General features: G+C 39.7%; 1 protein-coding gene across 5 annotated transcripts in view; it reads right to left on the bottom strand.

Annotated features, from left to right (window-relative positions):
- STAG2 (STAG2 cohesin complex component) overlaps positions 1-27,139 on the bottom strand; it is a 65,634-nt gene that overhangs the window by 22,360 nt on the left and 16,135 nt on the right. For 4 of the 5 annotated variants that reach the window (XM_079962392.1, XM_079962390.1, XM_079962393.1 and 1 more), the window contains exons 2-14: positions 18,952-19,106; positions 17,704-17,782; positions 17,046-17,207; positions 15,462-15,558; positions 14,189-14,265; positions 9,912-10,116; positions 8,548-8,699; positions 5,831-5,904; positions 5,613-5,736; positions 4,584-4,682; positions 4,380-4,459; positions 2,954-3,061; positions 936-1,047 (exon numbers count right to left, since the gene is read on the bottom strand). In XM_079962392.1, coding sequence (XP_079818518.1) covers positions 936-1,047; positions 2,954-3,061; positions 4,380-4,459; positions 4,584-4,682; positions 5,613-5,736; positions 5,831-5,904; positions 8,548-8,699; positions 9,912-10,116; positions 14,189-14,265; positions 15,462-15,558; positions 17,046-17,207; positions 17,704-17,782; positions 18,952-18,995 — 1,413 coding nt within the window. In that variant the 5' untranslated portion in view covers positions 18,996-19,106. Of the gene's footprint in view, positions 1-935; positions 1,048-2,953; positions 3,062-4,379; positions 4,460-4,583; positions 4,683-5,612; positions 5,737-5,830; positions 5,905-8,547; positions 8,700-9,911; positions 10,117-14,188; positions 14,266-15,461; positions 15,559-17,045; positions 17,208-17,703; positions 17,783-18,951; positions 19,107-27,139 lie in introns of those variants that run through there. The other variant, XM_079962394.1, reaches the window with a different exon arrangement.

Here is a 27,139-nt window from a genome sequence, read left to right on the forward strand (position 1 = left end):
AACCAGGAAAATGTTTTGTTATTTGTTTGCAGTTACTATGATGACCCCTTGAAACAAGTGTATTTAAGCATCCTGAACTGGTTTACTTATTCAGAAATGTGTGCTGCATTTTAATTGACAGTGACAGTCATGGTTATTTGAAAGATCTAATCACAGCAAAACACTCAAAGAACCTCAAATCAGACAACTCTTCTTCTCCCCTCATGCTTCTATTATCAAAACTGTCAATGCTAAACAGTGTCAGGAATAATCATAAAGGGAGAGATTTGGAGGTGCACAGAAGAGCAAAGGAAATGTGGCCTATGACTTCAATCTTCCTGGCCATATTGTTTATATTCATACTCTTAACAGAGTAGCCAAAACTTTTCATGAACTCATTTCCCACTAATTAGTGTAGCCAAAAAAACATAGGCCTCGGCCTCACTCTAGGCAGCTGTTTAATCATCAAAAACTACCTCTACAGTAAAATAAATAATAACAGATTTGTAAAGACATCCTAGTTTAAAAAAATGTTCAACAGATACAGTGGTACCTCGGGCTACAAACTTAATTTGTTCCGGAGGTCCATTCTTAACCCGAAACCGCTCTTAACCTGAGGCACGCTTTCACTAATGGGGCCTCCAGCTGCCACCACCGCACTGCAATTTCCGTTCTCATCCTGGGGCAAAGTTTGCAACCTGGAGCAACTACTTCTGGGTTAGCAGAGTTTGTAACCCGAAGCGTTTGTAACCCAAGGTACCACTGTATATAAAATGAACTGTGGCAAAACTATTTTACTGCTCTTTTAAGCAAATTGCTATACTTGGGTGAGACACTTCTTACTATTCAGAAAGTCTTGAATGCCTGGTATGCTCTTCTGGAAGAAATCACCATAAAAATCAAGCATTTATCTTAACTATAGTTCTATAAAATGAACAAGTTACTCATAAACATACCTCACTTTCCAAAAAGAAAAATACTAAAGTCTTGACAAGGTTAGCATTTGGACCTTGTCTCCCCCGTCTTTTAAGAATTCCATCCTCTTCAGGGTCTCTACGACTAAAAAGCCTTTCAAAGCAAGGGAACAAAAAAACAAGCACCAGACATTTATTGCTATATCAAAAATTGCTGTATATGCATTTACTAGACAGATGATGTTTTCAAGAGCAACAGTTAACTATTATTAACAGGTAAAAGTTTGCTCTTTTATAGACAATATCCAATTGTTGCACCCTACTGATGCAGTGAACTTCCATTTGCACACGTGATACATTTTATTTCTCATTTTCCTTGCTGTCACCCATGCACCCCAAAATCTGCTCCAGTGGGTTGAGGGACCCTCTGAGATAGATGGGGCGGCGGGGGGGGAGAGAGATGTAGGGGGCAGAAGAGGAAGGGGAATTCCCACTGTGTACACTGGCACTATGTGGGATCTCATCCTCTATCACTATGGAAGGGTTGCCTATAATAGGGTTGCCACATTTTGAAAAACAAAAAAGGGGGCACATTTTCCAACTTCTACTTTCTGTTCTGTCAGGCAAACGCTGAGGCACTTTCTTGCATATTCACCTCTGGCAACTGAACACTCAGTGGCCTAGTTTAAATATGTGTGTGTTGGGTTGGGTTAGGATAGCAGGAATGCAAATACTTGCATACTTAGAATCATAGAATTGTGGAGATAGAAGGAACCCTGAGGATCATCTAGTCCAACCCTGCAATGCAGGAATGTGCAGCTGCCCCATATGGAGCCTGAACATGCAACCTTGGCATTATCATCACTATGCTCTAACCAAAGCAGGGAGTTGAACCAAGGTCCTTCTGGGTGCAAAGATGTTCTTGGCACTGAGCCATAGTCCCGTTGAAACAGATACACAGGAAGGAGCCTTATACCAAGTCTGACTCAATGCTCTGTCTACCTCAATACTGCCTAAGTACAAAGTTCATTTCAGGACCTAATCCGGCCTGTCGGATTTTATCTGGCTCCTGTGGCAGTTTCCTTCCTGGGATAAAATCCTAAAAAAAAGCTCAACAACTTCAACCCTAAAAAAACCCTTCATTTCCGGCCCACTTTAAAAAAACGTTTGCACACCACTGGCCTATGCAGTTGCTTTGGAACATCTCAGGGCAGCAGTATTACCACACACACACACAAATGGCTTTAGTCATTAAGGTCCCCAATCCATGCATGTTTTACTTGGGAGGAAACCCCACTGAACTGCTGGAATTTACTTCCAAGTAGAACACTGCCTCCAGATCAGAAATGGAAACAACCCTTTCCCCCAAATGATGCCCAAATTGCTTCTTTTGTTTATTACACATTGTATTTTATTGTATTATGCTTTGAATTCCATAAAACTATACTCATCTTAAGTCTGCATAATACCTCCTGCACTCCACTAACCATAGTTAGTGGAAACTAGTTTGCAAATCCTGGTTTATGATCATCCAATTTGCTAATCAACTATAAATTGTTATTTGTCAAGTCAGATATCACACCAAAAAACCTTAAGTCATTAACTGAACTGAACCATAAATACAAAAACCACCAGGATTTTCAGGCTGTCCATTTACTAGAGCTGTGGCATGCAGTGAAAGGCACAAGATGTCCACAGAGTGTGAGCAGGCATAGTTTCCCTAAACTGTATGAGACTTTTAAAGGTCAAAACAAGCACTTCAAATGGGGTCCAGAAACAAACTTTAACATTATCAAGCCCCATTTGGTTGGAACTGACTCTGACATAGGCCTGTATATAGCACAGTACTGAGATTTCCTGCTCAGGTGGAACTAAAGAAATAAAACTTAGGTTGTGATATTTGTGTAACTTCCTACAGTCTGAAGCAACTATAGTGCATTCGATTATTGCTTCCCTCATGAGGAGAGACTTTGTTTAAAACATATCCATAGTATGCTAATTACAGAAAACATTAACCATTTCATAAGTGGTACTTATACAAAAACATTATCCTGCCTTACTTTTTATAAAGAAATTCTCCTGCTGCTACAGCTACTGGACGATGGGCAGAGTAAACCAGGTGGTAGACATTTTCACAGTCTTCTGCAGTCAGGACTTCTTCACTACTCCTAGAAATGAAAATAAAAAATATATATCCCAAAATCTTAAGGAAGAACGAAGAGATTCAAAGTTGATGTTAACATTAAAATAAAAAAAGGAGCAAAGTGACTAATATTTCGATGTAGACAAAAATAAAAGTACAGAAACAATAACCACAAAGCCAACAGAGCTAGGTTTACAATATAAAAGCACAAAAATACGTATCACAGTAACAAATGAAAACACTATGCATGCACCCCACAGTATAAAAGGCCATAGATAGTTTAATTAGCCAAAGGACTGGTAGAAGAGGAATGTTTTTCCTTGGTGCCTAAAGTTATAGAACAAAGGTGTCAGGTGAGCATCTCAGGGGAGAGCATTCCACAAGCAGGGAGCCAACCCAGAAAATCCATTATGGTTTTGCTGCCCTCCAGACCTCTCACAGAGAAGGCACACAAAGAAGGCCCCAAACGATGACTGCAAGGTCGACTGGTTCATATGGGGGGAGGTGGTCCATGAGGTATTGCAGTCCAAAGCCATGTACACCAACCGCTCAGGGATTGCATAACTAGTTTCATTTTACTGAGTTTCATTAGCTGCTTGTTAAATTTGTGAACAGCTGTATAAAAAAACGGTAAGTGATCTGAGGTAAATGCTGACAGCAAAGTTATCTTTGCCGCCAACAGTTGACATGTCCCATAGCTACCAGAATTGGTTATGAATGGAGGGCTGGTCAAGTACTACAGCAGTTTTATATGTAATATTATTTGCACTGTGGGAAATGGGCCAAATTCTCTCAGACATTTTTATTCAAGTATAATGAAATGTAATTGGCAATAAAATGATATAATGGAGACAGGGTGAATCCGGTTGATTGCTAAGTAGTTGATAGCTGCAGCTGCTTGGAAACTGGGTGAAGATGCTGTAGGAATTCTTACACCACCTACAAATAACTTCCATGAAATCAGTGGACTTTTAAAATTACCACAGCAGAACAGGTGACCTCACTAAGTCAGTTTAGGCTGCCCTGCTGCTCACTGTGGACATGAACAAAAAACCCACCAAAGAATTTGGGCTCTTAAACAAATATATCAAGGAATCATGACATTTTCTGGCACAAATGGCTGTTGAGAACTACTTAAAAACCTGCTCAGAGTATCCCAGCATGATAAAAACTGAATCCCCCCCCCCAAAAAAAAGATCTTTCAGCCCCATAAGCAACATAATAAAAGTGACACTGCAAAACAGATATTCTGTGTTCAAAGCTTTGTCAAAGTGCACGTAAACAAAATGTACAAATTAACTCCACATGTTTATATTACACACATATTACCCTGAAATACTTACTGTAAAACAAGAGTAAGTAGTTTTATTGCTTGCACTGCCACATCATATTCTTTGTCTAGAGTCATAGACACAATTCTATCCTGATGGGGGGGGGGAGAAACAAAGTTTTAAAATGACAAGTGTTAAAAATGGAAAGTCTGGAATGCTAGCTTAAATGAAAGAGAGAGAAAATGCTAGCTTAAATGAAAGAGTAAAAATACGAACCTTGAATCGACTGGTGAAGAGCTCCAATTTGGAATTCAGTTCTTTATTATAATAAAGCCCTTGCAAAGCTGTAAGACATTTGAGTCTTACCTCCCCTTGCTAAGAAAAAATCAAACACATGGAGGCTTTAAATATCATTTTTCAACATGACATGCTGCATTCATTGATTGAACAGCCCTACATCTATTCTAAATCAAAGTTAAATGCTGCAGGTCTTTACTGTTCTTGGTTTGTTGCTGTCATATTAATAACCAAGCACTCTCCTGATCAAACAGGCAATATTCCCAAAAACAATACAATCTTCCTCACTATGATTGTGACTGGGATCCAAACAACTACTGGCTGCATTCTAACATGGTAATCCATAAACATGGCTTACTGTGAATGAACAGCATGCTACTGAATGCTGGCAAATTGCTCCAGCTGCTCTCGTTCCCGAGTGAGGGCAACAAGCTATAATCCAAACCAGAGCTTGTAGTTTGTGTTTCCCAAACAAACCACAAATTGGGAAAGAGCCTTAGTTTCACAGATTGTAGTTTGTAGAGAAAGAAAACCATGTGCTGGTTCAGACATTGATAGAAACTAAGGTTCCTGGTTGATTGCTCCTGCTCACACTAGGAGAGAAGTGCAGCAGGAGCGATTTGACAGTGTGTGCTAGCATATTGCTCATTCACAATAAACCATAGTTTATGGCTTACCACACACCAACAGCCTTCCTAAAAAGCATTCCAGGGTTATGGCACCACTACTGACAAGGCACACTGTAAAGAGCCTGATGAACATGTGCATGCAGGCACTTTGGTCCCAAGCAATACCCAACAACTTGTGAAACGCTTTTGACTCAAAGACCTCTTGGAATGTAATTCATATAACTTAACTTTTGTACTTCTCCATTTTGCTTAAAACCAACAGATAATATATATTTAAAATGTTGTACCTGTACTGAAACTAACTTTGTTTAGTTTTGCTGCTTTATTCTCAATAATTCTGAAAACCTTGAAAATGGACAAATGGTACACAGCATCTTACCTTGTCATGCATTGTCCATCCCACATATTTTAAATAGCTGTCATTGAGAAAGGCATCACTATACATTTTCATCCAAATCCCAATTTCTTCAATACAGATTGCTCTTATTTCAGCTATTGCATCCCTGGAAGAGAATTGAAAAGTAAGTAAAATATGATAAATAAAATAATCACAAGCAAAGCTTAGCCCGTTCTATAGCACAGAGCAACTGAACTCACCTGTATCTATGAACAAATACACCTTTAAAAATTGCATTCATCATATTCTCTATTTCATCCTGATTTTCTTGGAGCTGAAAAATACATTAAGTGCCAAATGAAGAAACTGTAGTTTTAAGAGATATACTGACACAATACATGTCTATAAAACTGAAATAATTCTCAAAAAAGATTACGGGACAGGTGAATTTGTTTAAATAATTGCATATTAACAAATCATTTTCAGTGTGTGAACACTACTGCATGCCATACTGGTGTGGGAAACTTTTGGCCCTCTAGATGTTGCTGTATTACAATTGCCATTCGCCAGGCTTCCTGGGGCTGATGAGAGTTGTAGCTGCAACAAAAGCTGGAGGGTCAAATGTTCCCCACATGCCATACAGTAGGATAGCAACATGAATAAAATATCCATAAAAGTTTAAAATTATACTAATGAAACAATGAAGCTTGAAGATATGCTTACAAGAGTGCACACAATTAGGGGGTGAGGTGGAGTGTTTCTTTTAGAGAAAGCAATTTATGAGCATTGATGAACTGTTGCCCCACCATGCTTTCAATAAACTCACTTTTACCTTTTGCAGAGAACCTAATCATCTAGAGACATCTAAGACCAGAGAGCGGAAGGAAGTGATTCAATGTTGGACACCATCCCATAAAAGAAAGCAGAAGCTCTCTTAAGAGCAATGTAGGGAGATTAAATGGCACTAAGTTCAGTTAAGAGGCTCTCTGAGCCCAGCTCCCCAGTTTGGAAAGAAATGCTTCCTTGGCCTCCACTTGTTCTCAGGTATGGTGCACATGTTGGGAGAAGAGTCACTTTGACTCTGCCCAATAGTTCTTTAGCCAAAGTGAGATTATCCATGGAAAAGGAGAAGATAGAGTGCATAGGAAAAGAAATATATCCTCTACATCCATCCTTTGTACCCAGATGACATGCATGTTGACTATTTACACTATTCATGCTACAGGAACTTTGAAACTAAAACTACAGCCATTGTACTTCAATATTTCAATACTTCAATACTAGAAGACATCTGAAGGCAGCCCTGTTTAGGGAAGCTTTTAATGTTTGATGCACTATTGTATTTTAATATTTTATTGGAAGCCGCCCAGAGTGGCTGGGGAAACCCAGCCGGATAGGCTATTATTATATTTATATTGTGCCTTAGGCACAGTAAGATCATTGTCAGCTAGGATCCAAATCCTGTGAAGACTCATGACACAGTAGCTAAATTCTGGAGGTAAGAATTTCATAGAAAAACTAATGCTCAGTGCCACCTAGCAGAAAAGTTTGAGGACCCACAGTAAACTAGACTAAAAACTCAATTTTTGGAGAAAGGGTAAAAAGGAAACTCCATTGTATATAATGTTCCACACAGCACAAATGCAGCTGGTGGGAGTCAACATAGTCTTTTAAAGGGCTGTCTTGGTTAGCTTTCCTTGAAACAAGCCTACACCCATGGATAAAATAATCATAGAAATAGCTGGTATTTTGCCTATACAGAGAAAGAGACTGTCACCTTTTAAGATCTTCATCTATTTCTGTGCTTATTTTGTTATAGTTGCGATCTGTGCAACCAAACTCTTCAATATTTTATTGGGCTGATTTTTAAATGAAATCCAAAGTATTTATAAAAGGTGTTTGTCACTTGAGCTTTCAGATTTATAGTATTCCGAAAATAAATGATTTAGCAGTATTAATCTAGTAACCAGATCTAGTAACCAGCTTCTCCAAAAGTGTACAGTAAGTTCCATGTATTTTGTATTGATGTGTTATTATCTTTCGCGTAGAGACATTATGAACTCTTGCAAGCCAGGAAGAGATCATGAACACCTTTGACATGTGGGCACACTGCAATCTTAGTAGCTTTGACAAGTGATTATTAACAAAAACTTCTAACATTAGGTCAACCCACTCTTTAAATATGCTACTGAGATTCACTTATTGAAGGGTTCTTACTAGAAAGGGTCATTCAGGCCTAACAAAGGCTTTTTCCGCAATTGCTTACACTTCTTAATTAATTTGATACAATCAGGTTTGATCTGAATTTACATATTTATTTATTTATTTATAATATTATTCAAACGCTTAGCAGTTATGGAAGACCCTATCTTGGCATACTGGTTTACTATATGATTGGGGTGATTTAGGGTCCTTGCCTTGTTCTTCATACAGTACATAGGCAAACAATGGAACTCACTCTTTAAGGAGGCAGTGATGGCCACCAACTTGGATAGCTTTAACAGAGGATTAGACAACTGCATGGAGAGCCCACCTCTCCCATGCGGTCACTGGGTGACCTTGGGCATGCCACTCTATTTGAATCTTTTGCACACTTGGTCGTTGTGTTGGATGTGTTAAAACTTTAAAAGATTAAACAAATTCATGGAGAAGAGGGTGTCAATGGCTACTAGCCATGATTTCTATGCTCTACCTCCAAAGTCGGAGGCAACAATGCTTCCAAATACCAGTTGCTGGAAACTGTGGGAGAAGAGAGTGCTCATGCACTCATGTTCTGCTCCCTGGTTTTCCACAGGCATCTGGTTGGCCATTATGAGAGCAGAATGCTGGACTAGAAGGCTCATTGGCCTAATCTAGCAGGCTATTCTTATGTTCCAATAACTAAGCAATGGCAAGATAAATTTCACAATCAACTGACAGCACATCTCATTTTGCATCAAAATCTTTAGAGATTAAAATAATTGACAAAGGCTCTAACCTCTTTCCTTTTTTGTAGCAAGAGCTCCAGTCTATCATTAGCTCGTTTTACAATTATTTTATTTCGTTCTGCTTCATACTGTCGTTGTGTATTGTCCATGTTAATGCTCAGATTTAATGCCACATTCACTAATGCAGTCATCAGTTTCATAGCTAAAAAGTATGAAAGATAAAATCACTTAACGTGCATGTGTTTAAAAAAATAAATAAAGACATTATCAAGACTGCCAAATGAGACATAGAGACAAAACCACTATAGTACATTTAAATTAGACTGCTCAATGTAAACAAGGCTGCAATCATATACACACTTACTTGGCAGTAAGTCCCACTGAACTCAAGGGGACTTACTTCTTAGTGCAGTGTTTCCCAACCTTGTGCCTCCAGCTGTTTTTGGACTACAGTTCCCATCATCCCTTGCCACTAGTCGGATGATGGAAGTTGTAGTTCAAAAACAGCTGGAGGCACAAGGTTGGGAAACACTGTCTTAGTGGACTTGTACAGGGATGCACCATTTGAATGATTCATTCAGAAATGGAAAGGATGGTTACATGCAACCTAGATAATACTGATCTTAATGAACCACTATCTTGATTTGCCTCTATATCTTTATTTTCTTATTGGAGGAGATATCAAAACAGGCCCATTAGAATGACTACAGTACAAACATATGAATAATGTATTTTATTTTTCTAAATTAAATTACAATCAACACATGCACACATAGAAATGTATGTGTGCATTTGTATGTAAGTTTATAAAACAAAAACTAGCATAAATAAGAAATGTCTTCATTTACATAACAACAGGAATATATTTTCTACAACAGTATAGTATCTTATTCCATAACCATTTGAAATAACCTGAAACTTTTCAAAAATGCTTTTCATTACATATGTTTTATTCAGAGACTCTATCCTATTTTTTGTGGATGGGTAGCAATCAAATCCCATGTCTTTGCCTGGTACCAAAAAGCTTTCCCAGGGGCAGAACCCAGGGCAGATATTCTCAACCATAGCCATATTCTCATGGACATTTTTCCAGTTGCATCTGCTTTATTTCAGAAGGCAGAGACAACAAAGCATCCACATGCTAACATTCAGTAATACAGGAGGGAGTCCAGTGAGGATGATCTCAGTTTTTGGATATAGCCCAAAATATATTTTATTTTACTGTGATTATTCCCACTTTAAGGAAGGCAAATAGATATCTATTTTATCAAACTATGTTTTTCTCTTTGGCTTACTGCAGATTTCTGAACCAGTCATCGCAAATTCAATAAAATATGGGAGAAATCATTATTCAGGATGCCTTTTAAGACTTAAAAAGAGAATACACAAAATCATCCTAATAAAGACTGCTTACCTGCCAGTGTGCTAGTATGTCGAAATGCCCTGACTTGAGAGTCTGATAGTCCTGTAAGTAGTGAAATGACTGTGTCCATCATATACTCATCATATATGATACTATACTGACACTGCCGGACCAATACTCCAATAAACTCACAAAAGCTTGACTTAAATTTCTTCCATTGAGGACCAGCCATGGTAAGTGGATAATCTCCACTATCCTACAATAGGAAACAAATATATGTTAATGATATTTCATATTATTGTTTGTTAAAATATAAGACGACTTGAGGAACTAAAACAGCAGAAGTAAATGCTGTAAATGTCAGCATTCTTCAAGACCCAAGAAATGCTGCTCACAAAAAGGATTACAGTGGTGCCTCACAAGACGAAAAGAATCCGTTCCGCAATTCTCTTCGTCTAGTGGTTTTTTCGTCTTGCGAAGCAAGCCCATTGACGGCTTAGCGGATTAGCGCTATTAGCGGCTTTTAGCGGCTTATCAGCTTAGTGGATAAGCAGATAAGCGGCTTAGCAGCTTAGAAAAAGGGGGGGGGAGTCGGAAAAACTCGCAAGACATTTCGTCTTGCGAAGCCCATAGGGAAATTTGTTTTGCGAAGCACCTCCAAAACGGAAAACCCTTTCGTCTAGCGGGTTTTTCATCTTGCGAGGCATTCGTCTTGCGGGGCACCACTGTATCATTGTTTTCTTTAGTACATAAGATATTCTAAGTTTTGTTTTGCTTTCCAAAGTGGAACCAAGATTTCTGCTCACCACAAAAACATAACAATTTTTTGCAGAACCAAAACTCTCAAGGCAGCAGGTGCATTTGAACATGCAAGAATAATAATAATCACTCTGGAATAGCCTTGGGGAAAGAAGTTATTTTAAGAAAACTACATAAACTGAGATGCCAACAAGCAGTTTTCAAAACAACGCAGGGATTTCAAAAGAAACCAATGATAAGCAATCTGTAAGACATCCAGTTTACTGTTGAAGTCAAATGTCCTTTTTAGCTCTTGAAAATACACACTTCTGGAGAGGAGCTCCCTTATTAAGGCATAAACTGATAACCTCTTCAGAGCAGAATATGTATGGCTCTTGTGCAGTTTATTACCATTGTGCTAAGAAATACAGCTAAACCCTTTTAGATGAATAGTTGGAAGCAGTCTTGAAAAAAACATATTGAAACAGTATTTCAAGGTTTAAACAGTAGAATGATATTTGTGTAGGAGCATGTACACACATATGTAATACTTATCAAATATTCCACGTCTTTATGATATATCATATTGTTTCTAAACTTAAATACAATATTAAATCTAACAATGCCAATAATATGAATATGGCTGTTTAACAGTGCCCTGGGTTAATATCTTTTAATTTCTCCCACGCAAAAATTCTCAAAACTCCACTGTCCATTGTTTTCTTCATTACTGTTAAAGGCCATTATTTAACATTGGAAATGTATATTCTTTTTAAATGTCTTGCTTCCAATAACTTCTTTGGGACACCTATCTCTATTCATGCTTGGTATTTCATCGCTCCCCTTAAAACAGGGGTGGAGAAGCTTCTTTAGCTGAAAAGCTGTAGGCTCACATGGGCAGCCCTCTGTGGATTACATGCCCGTGGTGAGTGGGGCCAGGGACATGTGGGCGGAGCCACACATGATTCTTACTTTTGTACAGTAGGCTACATTCCAGACATGCAAAAGCCAGACAGAGGATTACATACACAAACACTTCCACACACAATAGGCATTATGCACTCAAGGAGGACATAGAGCAGAGACAGGTGTGGCACAGAGAAAATCTTGAGGGCCCAATAGAGGCCTGGAGGGTCATATTCGACCTCTGGGCCAGAGGTCCCCCACCCTATCCTGAAAACCAGTGTTCAAAATTCACTGGTCGCCAGTCACATTTCGCAACTCACAACCATCTACTTGGTGACTGACATCACCATCTGGCTGGCTGGCACACAGTAGCATTTCTTGCTGCATACCAGCCAGCCAAGCTGGAGAGATGTCAGAATCACCAGCAACTCTTGACATCTCCACAAGTCGGCAGCGTCTTTTACTGTCACACTACCACAAAAGTCAGCTAACTCGTGTAGTAGCATGGTAGCAAAAGACGCCACAATGCTCCAAACAACCCATCTGTGGAGACTTTTGTTGCTGGCAACTCTGGGTGAAGAGGGGGAGAAATTAAGACAATGGAGCCAGGAGGAGAACAGAAGCTGCTTTATTAGGGTGATGGTGGCTGAACCACAGAGCTGTCCAGAACACACAAGAACACACTTTCCTTGAACTCTGTTCATCCTATCAGAAGGATACACGAGAGTGGCCCCAACAGAATTATCTGCACATCGTTAATACCCTGCCTTCCTGAACACCTGCATGGATTAAACACCACTGATTATTTTTGTCATTTAATATCACCGCCAAGGACACTTGGAGGCCAAAGCTGCATGGTGTTCATCTTTTTATTCCATAAACATGAAACCTAACATCTCAATAAACTAAGTTTCCAAGGTTTATTTTTTAATGAGTTACAGAACCTCAGGGCTGCAAAGGGATGTTTGCAAAACAAGTGAACTTTCATACTCCAGAATGAAGCTCAGAAGGATTTCTAACGTTTAGTGGATAGGATTTCAGAATTGTAGGTTCTAGTCAAAGCTAATCTTACTCAAAGTAAATCCATTTAAGTTACGAGGCATAGCTAACAGGGTCATTACAATCAATGGGTCTACTCTAAGCAGAACTTATTTGGCTACAACCCACTGTCTGGCCAGGTATTTTTCTCTTAAGACAACTCTTTGGTCCCTAGTGGTTCTCTGGACTCTCTTTTACTTCCGTGTGTGTGTGTGTGTGTGTGTGTGTGTGTGTGTGTGTATCTCCCCTTTGACTCTCTTCTACTGTTACTACTGTGTATCACTGCTATCCTTACAACAGTACTTCACACTGAAGTGGGGTGGGTGGAATTCAGACAAGGCCATCAGCCTTATGAATGCCTCTTAACTCACATGGTGTGACTTGCTACTTTCTGGAAAGTTTGAAAGATGGCTTGAGCAACATTAAAAATGGTTGTGCTAATCAGCCATTTAGAAGCACAGGAAAATTTTGAAAAGGAAAATGGTTATAAAAATGATAGTTAATATATAGTTATTTGTGGACTTAAACCATATCGTGACATTTTGTGCCTTCATGGCACAGGACCTACATTTCTTTTTCACAAAATGCATATATCAATGCTCAAGGTATACTCTATGTACTCACATTCATTTTTATCATTCCAGTTCCAAGAATACTCAGTAGACCTGGTTCCCACCACTTTTGCTTAGTGTTATAGTTTTGTAATGCAATCATATGAAAGTTTATTCAGAAGTAATCTCCAGTGAATTCAATGGGACTTACTACCAGATAGGTGTACATATAGAATTTTCAGCCTTACACCCCAGAGAAGTTTATTTATCACCCAGTTTATTTATCACCCAGTGCCAACTTTGGGTGGGAATCCATTAAAGAGCCCTGTCAATGGAAGCCCTGCAGTCAGTGTGTTGGACTATGACCTGGGAGACCAGAGTTTGAATCCTCACTCATCCATGAAGCTCACTGGGTGACTTTGGACCAGTCACCATCTCTTAGCATACCCTACCTCACAAGGTTGTTGTGAGGATGAATTGGAGATGAGGAGAACCATGTACACTACTTTGAGCTCCTTGGAAGATAAATGTGGGATATAAATACAATAAGTAAAATAAAGGATTTCTGCTTCTGTAATGGGGCTTTATTCCCTTCCTCCACAAGCCACCCCCCAAACTGGCTTGGGGGGGATTGGAGTAGCTACCACCACAGCGCACAGGGGCAAAAGAGAGCGGACTGTTCCATCCGGCAAGTCAAAAAGCTTGCCCTGACAGAATGATTGCCTTAGTGTGATGCTGAATTCCAATCCTTTAAAAATCAGTGAGGCTGTTTATTTTTTGAGGTGATTTTTATTCCAATGGAGACTCAAACATTCCACTGTGGTGATCGTAACTTAGGTTTAAAGTGCCATTTGGTGGCTAACTTACATATCTGAGTTTCTAGCACTGCTTAAAACATCCCTTCAAAAGAGATGCCATTATTATTATCTGCATTTTTTAACTGTAAGTTCATTTCCACTGCTTTTACTTATTAACTTTCCACCCTACCACTATCCTTTGTTATGCAATGTATTACATCAACATTTATATCCTGCGACATGATAGTTCATTTCATAAACGCATGACAAAATTTCTAGAAATATGTCTAAAATTTACCTCATCAAATTCTTCAGTCATTTTCCGAATAATTTCTGAGTTTTGCATATGTCGAAACATCTCTGCTGTTACAACCCCTACAAGTAACAAATAGTGATTTAAAATCACATCATACAGTATCACAGACCTTAACTTCTGTGGGGGGGAGGGGGGAAACGTTATGCAGGAACATACTAAACTGAAATGTCATTTAATGTTTGGACAATAAGCACTGTTTGTGTATACAAACAATTACAAAGTCAGGCAAGGCCTGCTTTATAAGCTGCTAACATGCAAGTTTTTATACAGTTGGCTGTTAGAATTTTCTAAAACATGTTATATGCTATATTGTATGCCACCTCAATCTCTGGCAAGCCACTACAGAAATATTGTTAATAAATTAATCCTGAAATATTATGATTCACAAACACATGAAATCCTAGTTGGCAGCCTAAGATCAATCCACAATGTCTTCAATTTTTACAAGCAAGAGAACCGAGGAGGAGGAGAGAGATAATAATAATAATAATAATAATAACAGTAATTTTATTTATTCCCCAGCCACCCTGGGCGGCTTGCAGCACATATAAAACATAGTAAAATATCAAACATTAAAAACTTCCCAATATAGGGCTGCCTACAGATGTCTTTTAAAAGTTATGTAGTCCTTTATTTCCTTATGGTACAGGGCTTGTTCTCAAGCTAATAAAACATAGTTTATTAGACTGAGAAAGTGACATCTGAACCGAGTCTTGCTCTCCAACAACAAGAAGTGAAAATACTGCAAACTATGCTATTTCTTCTACCTCCTCACTCACTGCAATGTTTGTTTTTTTAAGTGTTTATTGAAGAAGACTTCTCAAATCTTTAAAGAAGAGGCAGCTAACCCATTCGAGTGAATACATTGTTTCCTCACTACGTGACCATTGAGTTGTGAAATTTAGACATCCTATCAACTCAAGCCATCTTTTGCAAGCCTACTTCAAACAGTGATTTCCAGTTCTGATTTGCTGGCTGATAACAAAACTTGGGTTATAAATTCAGATGCCATGACAAACCATAGTTGTGCTTCCTTAGCCATACTTGGGCATCATGTCTGAACTGAGCTACTCTGTGACAGGCAAGTCTAATGGAAACATGTCTAGCCAGCTGTGCTTGAGAGAGAGAGTGGTGGCAGGCATTTGCAAGCAAAGCCCCCACATTTAAGTTGAATAGTTAATTGAAAAAAGGGTGGGATTCGAATTTTTTTTTAAGTCTGTAAGGAAGTAAAGCTACTTCCAAATACACTTCTTACCTTTACAGCCTGAACATTGAATAAAGAAGTTGATGAGATCAAGAAGTGCTATATCCCTGTCATGTTTGTAGGATTCTATCCAGTCATCTACCACAGACTAGGGAAAAATAAATAAAGCCACCATTAAATACACTGTAACTACCTTTTCAGGATGCAGCTCCCACCCACCCCAAAAAAGCCACCAATCAAAAAATTATAATAAGCTCATAAAGTTCCCTGAACCAGTTCTTCTAAACAGCAAACTAAGTTGCTTATTTCTTTACTTTCTTTCATTTCTCAAAGTATTAGGCTATATGCATTCACTAGCAGAATGTTCTTCTGCTCACACAAAACAACTTTCCCTTCTCCTTCCCCTCTGCCAGCCCTGCTCCAGTTATGTGAAACAAAGAAGTCTAAATTGTTGTGAACAAAGTATTTTGCTTGTAAGCAGCTTCTACTGGAGAAAGAGGTAAAATGTTTTAATCAAGCAAGACAGTTCTCAGTTAAAACTATAGCTTGCAGATTGATGACAATGAGACAAAAGAGTTAGGTACACTGATTTTAATCCAAAGGTGCCTTTCAACTCAGATGCTGCCCCCTATGAGCAGAAGGGTACCTTTGGATCAAACTATTTTTATGTTTGTATCTAGATACAAACAAATGATTCCATTAACCAACATAGTTTAGAAGTATTAAATAAACCTGCACTAATAATGCACACTAACTCTTAAGATTTGGAATTTAGAAAGTACGTCATTCTGCCAATACTGGTAGAATTAGCTTCATAAATTAATTTCTGAATAGGTAAAGTTAAAGGACCCCTGGACAATGAAGTCCAGTCAAAGGCAACTATAGGGTGTGGTGCTCATCTCGCTTTCAGGCCAAGGGAGCTGGCATTTGTCCACAGACAGCTTTCAGGGTCATGTGGCCAGCATGACTAAACTACTACTGGCGCACAGACTCTTGGGATTATGTTCTCCTCCTCTGAAGGAGAACTTTGGAAGTTTCACTTAATAACAGCATGTCTTGTTATCAATATTTGGGCAAACTGTGGTCAGCCTTAACTATGGTTTGCTGAAACAAGCAAGTTTTATCAAGTTGTCTTCACAGTCAAAAATCGTCCATGTGTTAAACTGCTGTTAATATTGTTCAATAGAAATTTCTGCCTTCCTCCTCATAGCTGCACCAGAGGAGAAGGAGAAAGGATTTTATGAGCCCAGGGCTTTACTGGAACTTAAAATGCTAAAGCATTATTTAGTTTATGTTCAAACATAGCCAATATGATTATATGTTCTTTTATTAATTTCTTCATGAGGTCATGCTCAGTTTATAGCCAGAGTGGGGAACTGAGGGACAGATTTGAGTTTGGACAACTTTCCAGGGGTTCATTCCAACGGTTAGACAAACAAACAAACAAAAACAAAGAGAATAATGCTAGTATCTCTCCCCCTCCCCATAGTTGTCTCGCTGTTAAAAAATTTATGTTTTAAAATATAACATCAAGGATGTGCATAAGAGCCCAACTCTTTAGACAGTTTCAATTTTATAGAGTGCTTTATTTACACTGCTTGAATATTCACTTTAAGACCCCCTAAAAAGACTTACCTGCATAGCACTCTTGCCCATTTTAACAACTTCAAACAGCATCATGTTTTCCACACCATTCTGCTGGTGATGCCCATTCATTCGATTTGGACCACCAGGCTTCCCTGCTCCGTTTCCAACTTTCCCCTTCTCTCCTGTACCTTTTTTCCCCTTTTTACAGGTCTGTATAAATATCAAAAGCAAATCTATTTATTAGTAAAAGTATAATTGAACTATTTCAGGCATTATTATGTGTTACCAGAGGTTTAAGATTTTGGAATCTTTATTTACTATAAACCACTATTAGCACCCGTTGTGTTCTGCCAGTTTATATTTGCTGAAACAAAAGTTTCCAACACAAAGACCAGAATATAAAGGGTTGCATGTACACAGTGACTTTCTGGCCTGCCCATTCTAGTAGCAACCTATCCCTGGTAAACCTGCCCCCAAAGATGTGTGAACACTCTGGAACACATTCCATGAGAAGAACAGCTTCAACTTGAAGAGAAATCTGCAACCTCCCCACACACTATTACACCAACATTATTCAGATTCAAACAAAGCACTTAAGTCACCATTACTGCATGGATAAAATTTCATTCAAAAATTATATAAAATATAAACCAGCTTTATTACATTGCCACCAGTCTATATGACTGAGAATGCCAGATACACATACCTTTCCTTTTCCTGGTTTCTGATTTTTTCCTTCAATATCTTCAAAGTCAGTATCTGAAGAAAGATGTGTTTCAGACTCCCTAAAAAGACATATTTTATATTCTTGGTAAGTATGCCTTTATTTTGAAAGTATTTTACTTACCATGTCTATTACCTGGATGCAAAATAGTTTGCCCTGGCTGAACAGGGTTTCAATATGAACAGGTTTCAATACAAACAGGAAGGTACATGTCAGAAGCAAGCCAGTCCATGACAGTACAGGAGTGGTATCAGCATATGATACACACCATGCCAATTCAGAGAGGTGGAAGGATGAGAGCAGAAGCTAGGAAACCTTGAGTTAATATGTGGATAAAGAATATTTCCTACCCATCATCTGAAAAATTTAAATGGTGACAAGAATACTGCATACATAACAATGAAATTTGCATGCATCCATATCAGTTTATCTTCCTGATGCAAGCAGATACTTCACTTAAGCTGCAACTCAAAATAAACTTACTACAGTGTAAACCCTACTAAGCTCAATGGGCATAACTTTGAATAAACTCCCAGCATGATTTGCAGGAAGCAGCAAACCAACAGACTGTGCGCAATTAACATCAGGTGAATAAATAAAATTTAGACAGCACACGATTTAAAGGGGGAAAACAATGCAGTCAGAGTAACACTCATTTCTTTGCTCATCCTTAGCAAGTAATACTTTTGTAGTATCTTAAAAAGAGCACACTCAGCAGCCCTGTTTGAGCCAGTTGTGAAGTAGTTCATTACCTACACCACTGGTCTTCCACTAGTGGGTCTGGAATCACTAGTGGGTTGCAGCTTGATCCAAGGTGAGTTGCAACAACAGCACTACCTTCATGTGACTATATGCTAAAAGATTAAGAAAGTGGGTCTTGGGTCTGAAAAGGTGGAAGACACCTGACATACACTACCCCAAATCTGCAAGAAACACCTCCAACACCTCCTTGATCATTGAACTTATATGGTTTAAAAAGCCATTACATCTGAAGAAGTCACAAGACAAATATTTATGGCAGGTACCCTTTGATAGTGGCTAAATTGTTCAAGCAATCTTTTTAAGTAACATCACATAATTCTTTGATGATGAAATGAATGTAGGGCTACTGACTTAATATAAGCCATAATTTTAAGGCACATATATAATAGTATAATTCACTGCTGTTGGGGGGGGGAGGAAGATGCTTTGTGGGTTTATCATTTAACATTGCTATTTTAAGGTACTTACTGAAGCAGAGCAAAATTAGTTGTTGCTTCTTGAGCTGCTATCATTTCTTTATCATCTTCTGGAGCACTACTGTATTAAAAATGCATTCAAAAAGCAGCTGTAGTTTGCAAAAGTAATTGTTTATCACTTTATTCTCTTGTTGCAGTAGCCTATACCTGTTAAAAACAAACAAAAGGTTAACTCAATTTACATAGCAGCTTGTGGTTTTAGTTGCTCTCATCAAATATATATTGTTGCTTCTTTAAAAATAGCCCCCAAAGATAAAATAAATAAAAGTTTTAACTTTTTTTCAAGAAGCAAGATATACTTGGGATTAGTATATATGCACGTGAAATATCAATCTCAGAATTGTCTCACTGTGCTCCTGGGAATATAAATGCCTTCGAGAACAGAACAGATCAAAGGTTCACTGGATCTAGCATCCTGTTTTCATAAAAAATCAACAAGATACTTCAAGAAACAGAGAAGGTAAACTGCAATCTTCCCTACTGTTTTCCCCGCAAACAATAGCTTTTAAGGAAAAAATCATATTCCAACATGAAAGTTCCATTTAGTTCTCTCATAGTTAACAGTCAGTGAGAGACCTACAAATTTGTCTAGTCTCCCTTTAAGATCATGTAAGAAGTCCATGTAAGTTATTACATCTTGTAGTAGCAAATTTCAGATTAACTGTGCCCTTAGAGAACAACTTTCTTCTGTTTTCCCCAAGTTTATTAATGTTTATGCATTTCAACAAGTAGCCCTGAATTCTGTATTATGAGAGAAAATTATCTCACTCATCCAGTTACTCAGCACCATTCATACTGTATATGTATCAATCATTTCACTCATATGAAGGTACTCCAATCCCTAGAACATTTTGGTTTACCTTTTCCCAGTCTTTTCCAGCTCTGTAATACCTTGTTACAGGCAGAATGATCAGAACCATACAGAGAATTTCAAATGTGGCTATACTATAGATTTATATAATGGCAATGTGATACTGGCCATTTTATGTTCAATCACATTCTTAACAATCCCTATTATTTGAGAAAATTTCTACTTGAACATTGAATCCCTTGAACATTTTGGTTTACCTTTTCCCAGACTTTTCCAACTCTGTAATACCTTATTATAGGCAGATGATCAGAACTATACAGAGAATTCCAAATGTGGCTATATCAGTGATGGAGAACCTTTTAGAGACTGAGTGCCCAAACTGCAACCCCAAACCCACTTATTTATCGCAAAGCACCAACAATGCAATTTAACCTGAATACTGAGGTTTTAGTTTAGAAGGGGAAGTTGGCACATCCATGTGGAGACACAGGGGAGTAATAAAGTGGTATCTCAGTTTTTGAACGGCTTAGTTCTCGAACTACTTGGAACCTGAACACTTCAAACCCAGAAATGAGTGTTCTGGTTTTCAAACTTTTTTCAGAAGCAGAACGTGCTCTGTTCTGAGTATAACTTCCATTTTGAGTGCCACACTTCCGTTTTCAGAATGAGTTAAGGCGGGCTGGGCGGCAAGCGAGCAGGCATCTGCTGCCCTCCAGCACTTCGTCCCTCCGCCATCGCAGCCACAACAGCAACCACCCCCTCTTCCAGCTCTGGAGGCGCTAAGTGAGGGAAGGCTGGGCTGGGGCAGCAAGTGAGCAGGCAAGTAGGAGTGAGATCGGGCTGCTCTGAGCTGGATCGGGGCTGCTTAGCTGGGGAGGTGCAGGCTACGTCACACTTTCCATTGAGGAGTTCGCGGCTGCACTCCACTCAAAGGAGAAGTTTAAAGGAGCCCCCACCTATGCATCAGATCCCCTGCAACCCTGTGAAGGCAGCCAACCTGAATAATTGATGAGGGTTGGGGATGGTGGGGGCTGCCCGGAAGCTGCATCTGAGAGCCCCTGAAGGCAGCCCCTGAAGGCAGCCAGGTGCTCTTCAGCTGAGCTGCCCGCTCCTAGGGGATCTCTCAGAAGTGGAGGCTTCGTGCTTCCCAGCTGAGAGATCTCCACCCTGCTCCTGCTTGCACACAAGTAGGAGTGGGAGCAGGCAGCTCAGCTGGGGAGCAGGAAGCATCCACTCCACTTCTGACTCCGCTCCTATTGGCCCTGGCCAGAGGGTGTGTAAAGCCTCAACCTCACAGCAGCAGGAGAAAGGCGGCTGCTCGGAACTCTCTGCAGCCCACCAACACGTCAGCGCACTTCTGAGCGCGTGCACAGAGCTGTGCCCCGCCCCCCAGCAGAGGCTCCCCAAGGGAAACCGCGTGCCCTGGAGGTTATGGCTCCGTTTTGCGCACACATACCCTGGCGCCCCATCCAAGGTGCTTCTACTCACTTGACAACTCAACGCACTGCCCTTGCCTTCTGCCGGCTCTGTGCTGGGGCGATGGCGTGCGTGCCCACAGAGAGGGCTCTGAGTGCCCCCTCTGGCACATGTGCCATAGGTTCGCCACCACTGGGCTATACCATAGATTTATATAATGGAAATACAATACTGGCCATTTTATGTTCCATCACATCCCTAACAATCCCTATTATTTGAGAAAATTTCTACTCTGCATTTCTTACCTCAAAAGCATTCCCAGATTTTAAAAAAGAATTCTCCTTAATGTTGGTAGACAGAGACCTAAAGGTGGCAAATGGACCAGATCTTAAGCCATTGAGAATCTTTCAATATACCGATAGGGTCAGTCTCTCACAGCAATTCAAAGTAGCAAGTGGAATGGACTGGGGCTGTATGCTACACACTGGGAATTACTTTGCAGTTGCACAGTACACATTACCACTGTATTAAGCAAAATGCTTGTTCACCAAAGACACAGCAATGCATTTTCATTAACTGCAACTATGGTAGCCAACCTGCTATCAGTGGTGACACGCTTGTCCAATTTCTGACTGTGGTTTTTAACATGTTTAAAATACTGTAAGCAATAACTAATTACCAGATGGTTCAAGTACCTCTTGCGAGGTTTCAAGTTGAAAACAAATGACAAAATTGAAGACCATATACAAACATTTCAGTTGTCTAAGCTTTAAATCCAATTAATCAAATTTAAATATTATCAAATGCAACTGAACACTATATTCTTTTAATTTTACACCAAAGTCTTGAAATGTAATTTCCTGGCAGGAATAAAAGGTTAAAATTCATACTGCCACTAAGTGATGCTAAAACACAATCAGCTTACTTTAAAAAAAAATGTATCATGCTGGAAGATCACTTGGTGGAGCTCTAGCCCAAAGCTAAATAAGACAGGTCACCCAGAGGTTGACCTAGCTATTTCTTGACAGGAAGTTTAAACTGTAACAGCTAAGGCAGAACAATATTATAATGAGTTAGAATTTATATTTTGCAGCTCGCTAAATAAAATTACGTACATAAGGTACTCCCTCACTTTAATCATGCAGAGCTTAAAAAACCCCAACAACAACTATAACAACACAAACAAACCCCAAACCTGCTGCAACAATGAGGAAGGTAGTGATTTTACAGAGTTTTTTATCGTGATTAAACTCATCACATTAATATATTTGAATTTGTTATATTAGTTAATTTTCTAGGTGACAGCGTGTTTTCAGTTGTAAGCTAAAGATTCTGCCACAAATGAACAATCTGATTTTAGAGCATTGCTCCATTAAGAATTATGCAGATAAATGTCCACTGAAAATGAGAATTGCAAATAGAATGAGCCAAAACTGATCAAACCTCAGGGACAAAAATATCTATATCACCTCACACAAAATGTGGCTCTCAGCCAAATGTTTGGAATGTTCCCATTGAAAAGTAGAATGACTGTGAACTGACACTGAGCAAGATGAAAACGCTACAGTGAATAATCCAAGATGGGCTCAGTCACACATGCAATTCATCACATGATATGACTACAGCCTACGTGAACCAGGCCCATCTGGATTTAAAACTATTATTATTGCATATTTCCCACGAGGGCTTGATAATGAAGCCTACATATGGAGCAAATATTACTGTTCAAGAAAAGTACACTCCTGAAGGTCCAAGGTGGAAAAAAAAAAAATTATAGTCTGATGCAGATACTGTATAGCATTGCCAAGCACTGCTAATCTTTTAACCAAATGCAATTTTCAACAACAACAACAACAACAACAACAACAACCTGCCCTTCACTCTAAGGTCACAACCATCACCACCACCTGCCCTTCACCCTAAGGTCCCAGGGTGGGTTACAACAATAATAAACACAACATTATAAACAGTTGAAACTACATATAATCACAAAAATAGGGTGTGTCATAAAAATATGCATCTCTGGTGTCAAAAGCCAGAATAAAGAGGTCACTGAAAACGATATATTAAAGTTGCTGGACACACTTCTGTAGACAGGGAGTTCCATATGTTAGGGGCTGCCACAGAGAATGTCCTATTGCAGGCCAGCAGAACCCCCAAACTATGAGTCTGCTCCTTCCAGGGGAGGGCAACCCCATCCAGGACAGGCCATCTCCCCACCTCCTAAATACATTACATATATTGTCTATTCAGCTTCAATTTATTGACCCACATCCAGCTCATCATCAGCTCCAAGTGCCTCAACTGCTTCTCCTAATTCATATGGAACAGAGAGACATGGCTGAGTGTCACCTTTGTACTGATGACACCTTGCTCCAAATCTCCTGGCAACAGCTTCCAGTGGCTTCATGTAGATGTTAAATAGCATAGGAAACAAAGTGCCTCACAAAGTTGTCACTGTAGACCTCAAGGGTGCAAGAACAATGATCTCTTGGCCAGATGACAAAGGCCCATTCAACACTCAGAAAAGCTCTACCAGACAGCTACTTGCTGCCACAATGGTGGCAGAGAAATGTTTTCTTTGTGGTCATCACATGGAAGGCACAATGGTGCAGTCCCACCTGGGTTCTGTCAGGTTCATACCAAGCTTTAAGCTACCTGCACTCAAGATACTGACCTTCCTGGTACAGCATTACTAGCTGGGATTAACCTTAATGGAGGTTTGCAAACAATTATGGTTAAAAATCCAATTCAGGGTTATTGCTGTGTTATGGTTATGATAAGGAAACCATGACAATTCATATGGGAGAAAGAAAGGTTTCAGAGGTTGATGTGTGTAAGCCTGCAACCTACACAAAGCAGAAGCTGGACAGCATTTTTTACAATATGAGGGATTGAACCAGTTGTACATATAATTTTTCTCCCTCCCCCTTAAAGTGAAAAATGTGTACACCTGTACACAAATGGCAACCGTTAGCAGCACTTATATTAGCACAGTATCTAATTATTCATAGGAAACCTTTGTCACTCTCACAGTCACACAGTAGGCATGGTCCCATTGTTTCACTTGTGCTAGGCTAACTTCACAACACATCTTTCTCCACTTGTGCTCTAGCCATCATTCAGCCTGTTTCCCTAAGGTGCATGGTGGGTTCAACAATGCCTGAGAGCATACTTTGGGACAACTGTGTCAAGAGCCCAACAAGTCTTGGTGTTCCATAACATGACAAGGGCTGCAACAGGATCACCTGCTCTATCTATGAGAAATTCCCCCAGAGCATTCAGGAATCCATTGGACTCCATTAGTCTCCCGAGACAGATCATCTCAATCTGTCCACCATCCTGAGTGGGAAGATTGGAGCTATAAGTCCAAAGTTTACCATGAAGTGATCTAACTATGATAGCAGGGTGGCATCCACCATCCCCAGACCATCCCTTCCTCCATCTGGAGCAAAAATGCAAACTAGGGTGTCCTCTGCCCTATGTGCTGGACCAACTTGAGACAGACCCGTAGTTGGCATGGGGCTTCCTCAGCACTGTAATTCTGGGTTATTCTAACATCGCACGCAAGACCATCTTTGCCAGCTCGGTCAGAAAAGATACTGGGCAGCAGGGTGAATGATACACCAACAGCAGCTCTAGTCTACTGTCTCCTTGGTCCGACACCACCAGCTCTGAAACTGAGGGTTTTCCTGGAAATGGATATTATATGGAACACAGCAGCTCCTCGTTCCCATACTGCAGCCTGTGCTGATGCTGCACCAAGTATCCAGGTGGGCACAGCTGGACAAGATCAACTCTTCCCAGCTCAACTACCCACCTCATCCATGATCAAATCATGGATAAATGTGGTTTTATTCTGTACTGATCTAGCAATAAACAGCAGGCACAGATGATGAGTAACCAGCACCCCAACACTGGAAGGGATGGGGTGAGAAAGAAAGAGTAAATAGCCCCATCTTCAACTTGCATGGTAACCTGTCACCTCCCCATGGATGTATCTCCTTCTACCCATGATCAGTGAAATTGTGGTAGCATCACCTACATCCCTCTTTTCCCAAACACATTATGCAAACAACAACAGCCCACCAAAAAAAAATCTGCCACCGATTATTCCACAAAGTAGCTGACATAATTGAGAACAATGTTAGTGAAGGGTAAAGAACCCACCCAGTCACTATCACACTAGAGCCCATCTAATAAATCCCATAGGACTTAAAACCAGCATCTATATACAGGTCTGAAGCCTAAGTATGGGAATACAGGAACATGTGCACTGCAAAATTCTATCTTCCATTCTTCCTTCAAGTGTTTCCTTCTGCTTCATTTAATACAGTCCCACTCTCACAAAAATAGTAGGAAACCAAAATGAAGTGCCCATGACTAATAGTTCAAAACAGGGATGGTTGTTATTGGACATACTGCAGCAATTTACTTTCATCAGGTAAAACATGAAATGCCTATGTTTTGTAGGTGGCATGTAAATATTCCTATTTAGGAAATGTTCAGATTGGTTTTTCCTTTGCATAGCAAAGCCTCTTTTATATGTCTTTAGCAGCAGGCATTGATTTAGTTTTGAGATGAATTGTAGATCTAACACAGCCTTGTAAATAAGCTGTGAGAAGTTACTAGCCTGGCTTAGTGCTGACAAGGAGGGATTTAGAATTGCATTTCTATGCTTGTTACAGAGAGATTGTTCACTTCATTTGTCTTCTGCTAGCTTGCTTACACACCTGTGTGGAATTCTTGATCACATGTGGCTACTTGACTACTTCTTAAATACAAGAGTAGGCTATCAAGCTTTAATGTCCCAAAAAGTTTTGAATAGGGGTAGGCAGGAAGGAAAACGGCGTTTCCGTGCGCTGCTCTGGTTTCACCAGAAGCAGCTTAGTCATGCTGGGCACATGTGCGGAAGCAGACAAACGCCTGCTCCCTCGGCCTGTAAAGTGAGATGAGCGCTGCAACCCAAGTCGTTCACGACTCGACTTAATTTTCAGGGGTCCCTTTACCTTTTTAATTTACACTAGCTTAAGTGCAGTACAGAGTACAAGGGATAAATCCAGACATCCATTCATGTGCAAGCTAGGCCACTTGTTTACTCAATTAAATGTGTACTCAGCAATCCAGGCATGTGTACTGTATGCAAACACAAGAACCTCCAGATGTTATACACATGCACTATAGATTGTGCCTTGCTTTTACTACACTGCCAACCCTTTCTGTGCCCCCCGGATTTAACCCCAATGATTTGCACAATTTCTCTGCAACTTTCTTTACCAAATACAAAGCTTTAAAGAACAATTCCCCAGCAGTAGAGCTTTACTGACTGATTGATACAAAAAAGAAATTATTTCATCTTGCTGTAAGGTAACTTCTCTCTCAAGTTGCCATGTAGGAAATTCACCCTTTGAAAGAAGGGGAGGGGGAGGGCGAAGTTAGGTATGAGCAAATTAATTATATGACCAGAAGAGTTTTATCTACATTAGATGTGTTGTTTGTTTGTTTTTGCATTTATATCACACCTTTTCTCCAAGCAACCCAAGGTTGCATACATGGTTCCCATCCCCATCTCATTTAATTTCAACTACACCCCTGTAAGGTAGGTTATGCTGTGGCGCTGTAAGTGGCCCATGGTCACTTGGTGAGCTTCACAGCTGAGTGGGAATTTAAAGCCTGGTTTCCCAGGTCTTAGCACTGCACTGCCTTCTCATTTAAAATGCAGGTCATTCTGACTGTGTCACCTTAAAACAGATCAGACATAGGAAATATTCTAATCAACACTAGCCTAGAAGGCAAAAACTGGCATTATAGTAAGTGAAGATATAGTAAACTGGTGGGCAGTTAAAAGAACCAATTTATTAACTCAAGCGTTCTCTACTGAGACAAAAGTCCCCAAATATTCAGTCTACAAAAATTGACAGCAACCAAACTTGACTGCATTTCTACTGCTACA

This window comes from Podarcis cretensis (assembly GCF_951804945.1).
Source record: "Podarcis cretensis genome assembly, chromosome: Z".
NCBI classification, from domain to species: domain Eukaryota; kingdom Metazoa; phylum Chordata; class Lepidosauria; order Squamata; family Lacertidae; genus Podarcis; species Podarcis cretensis.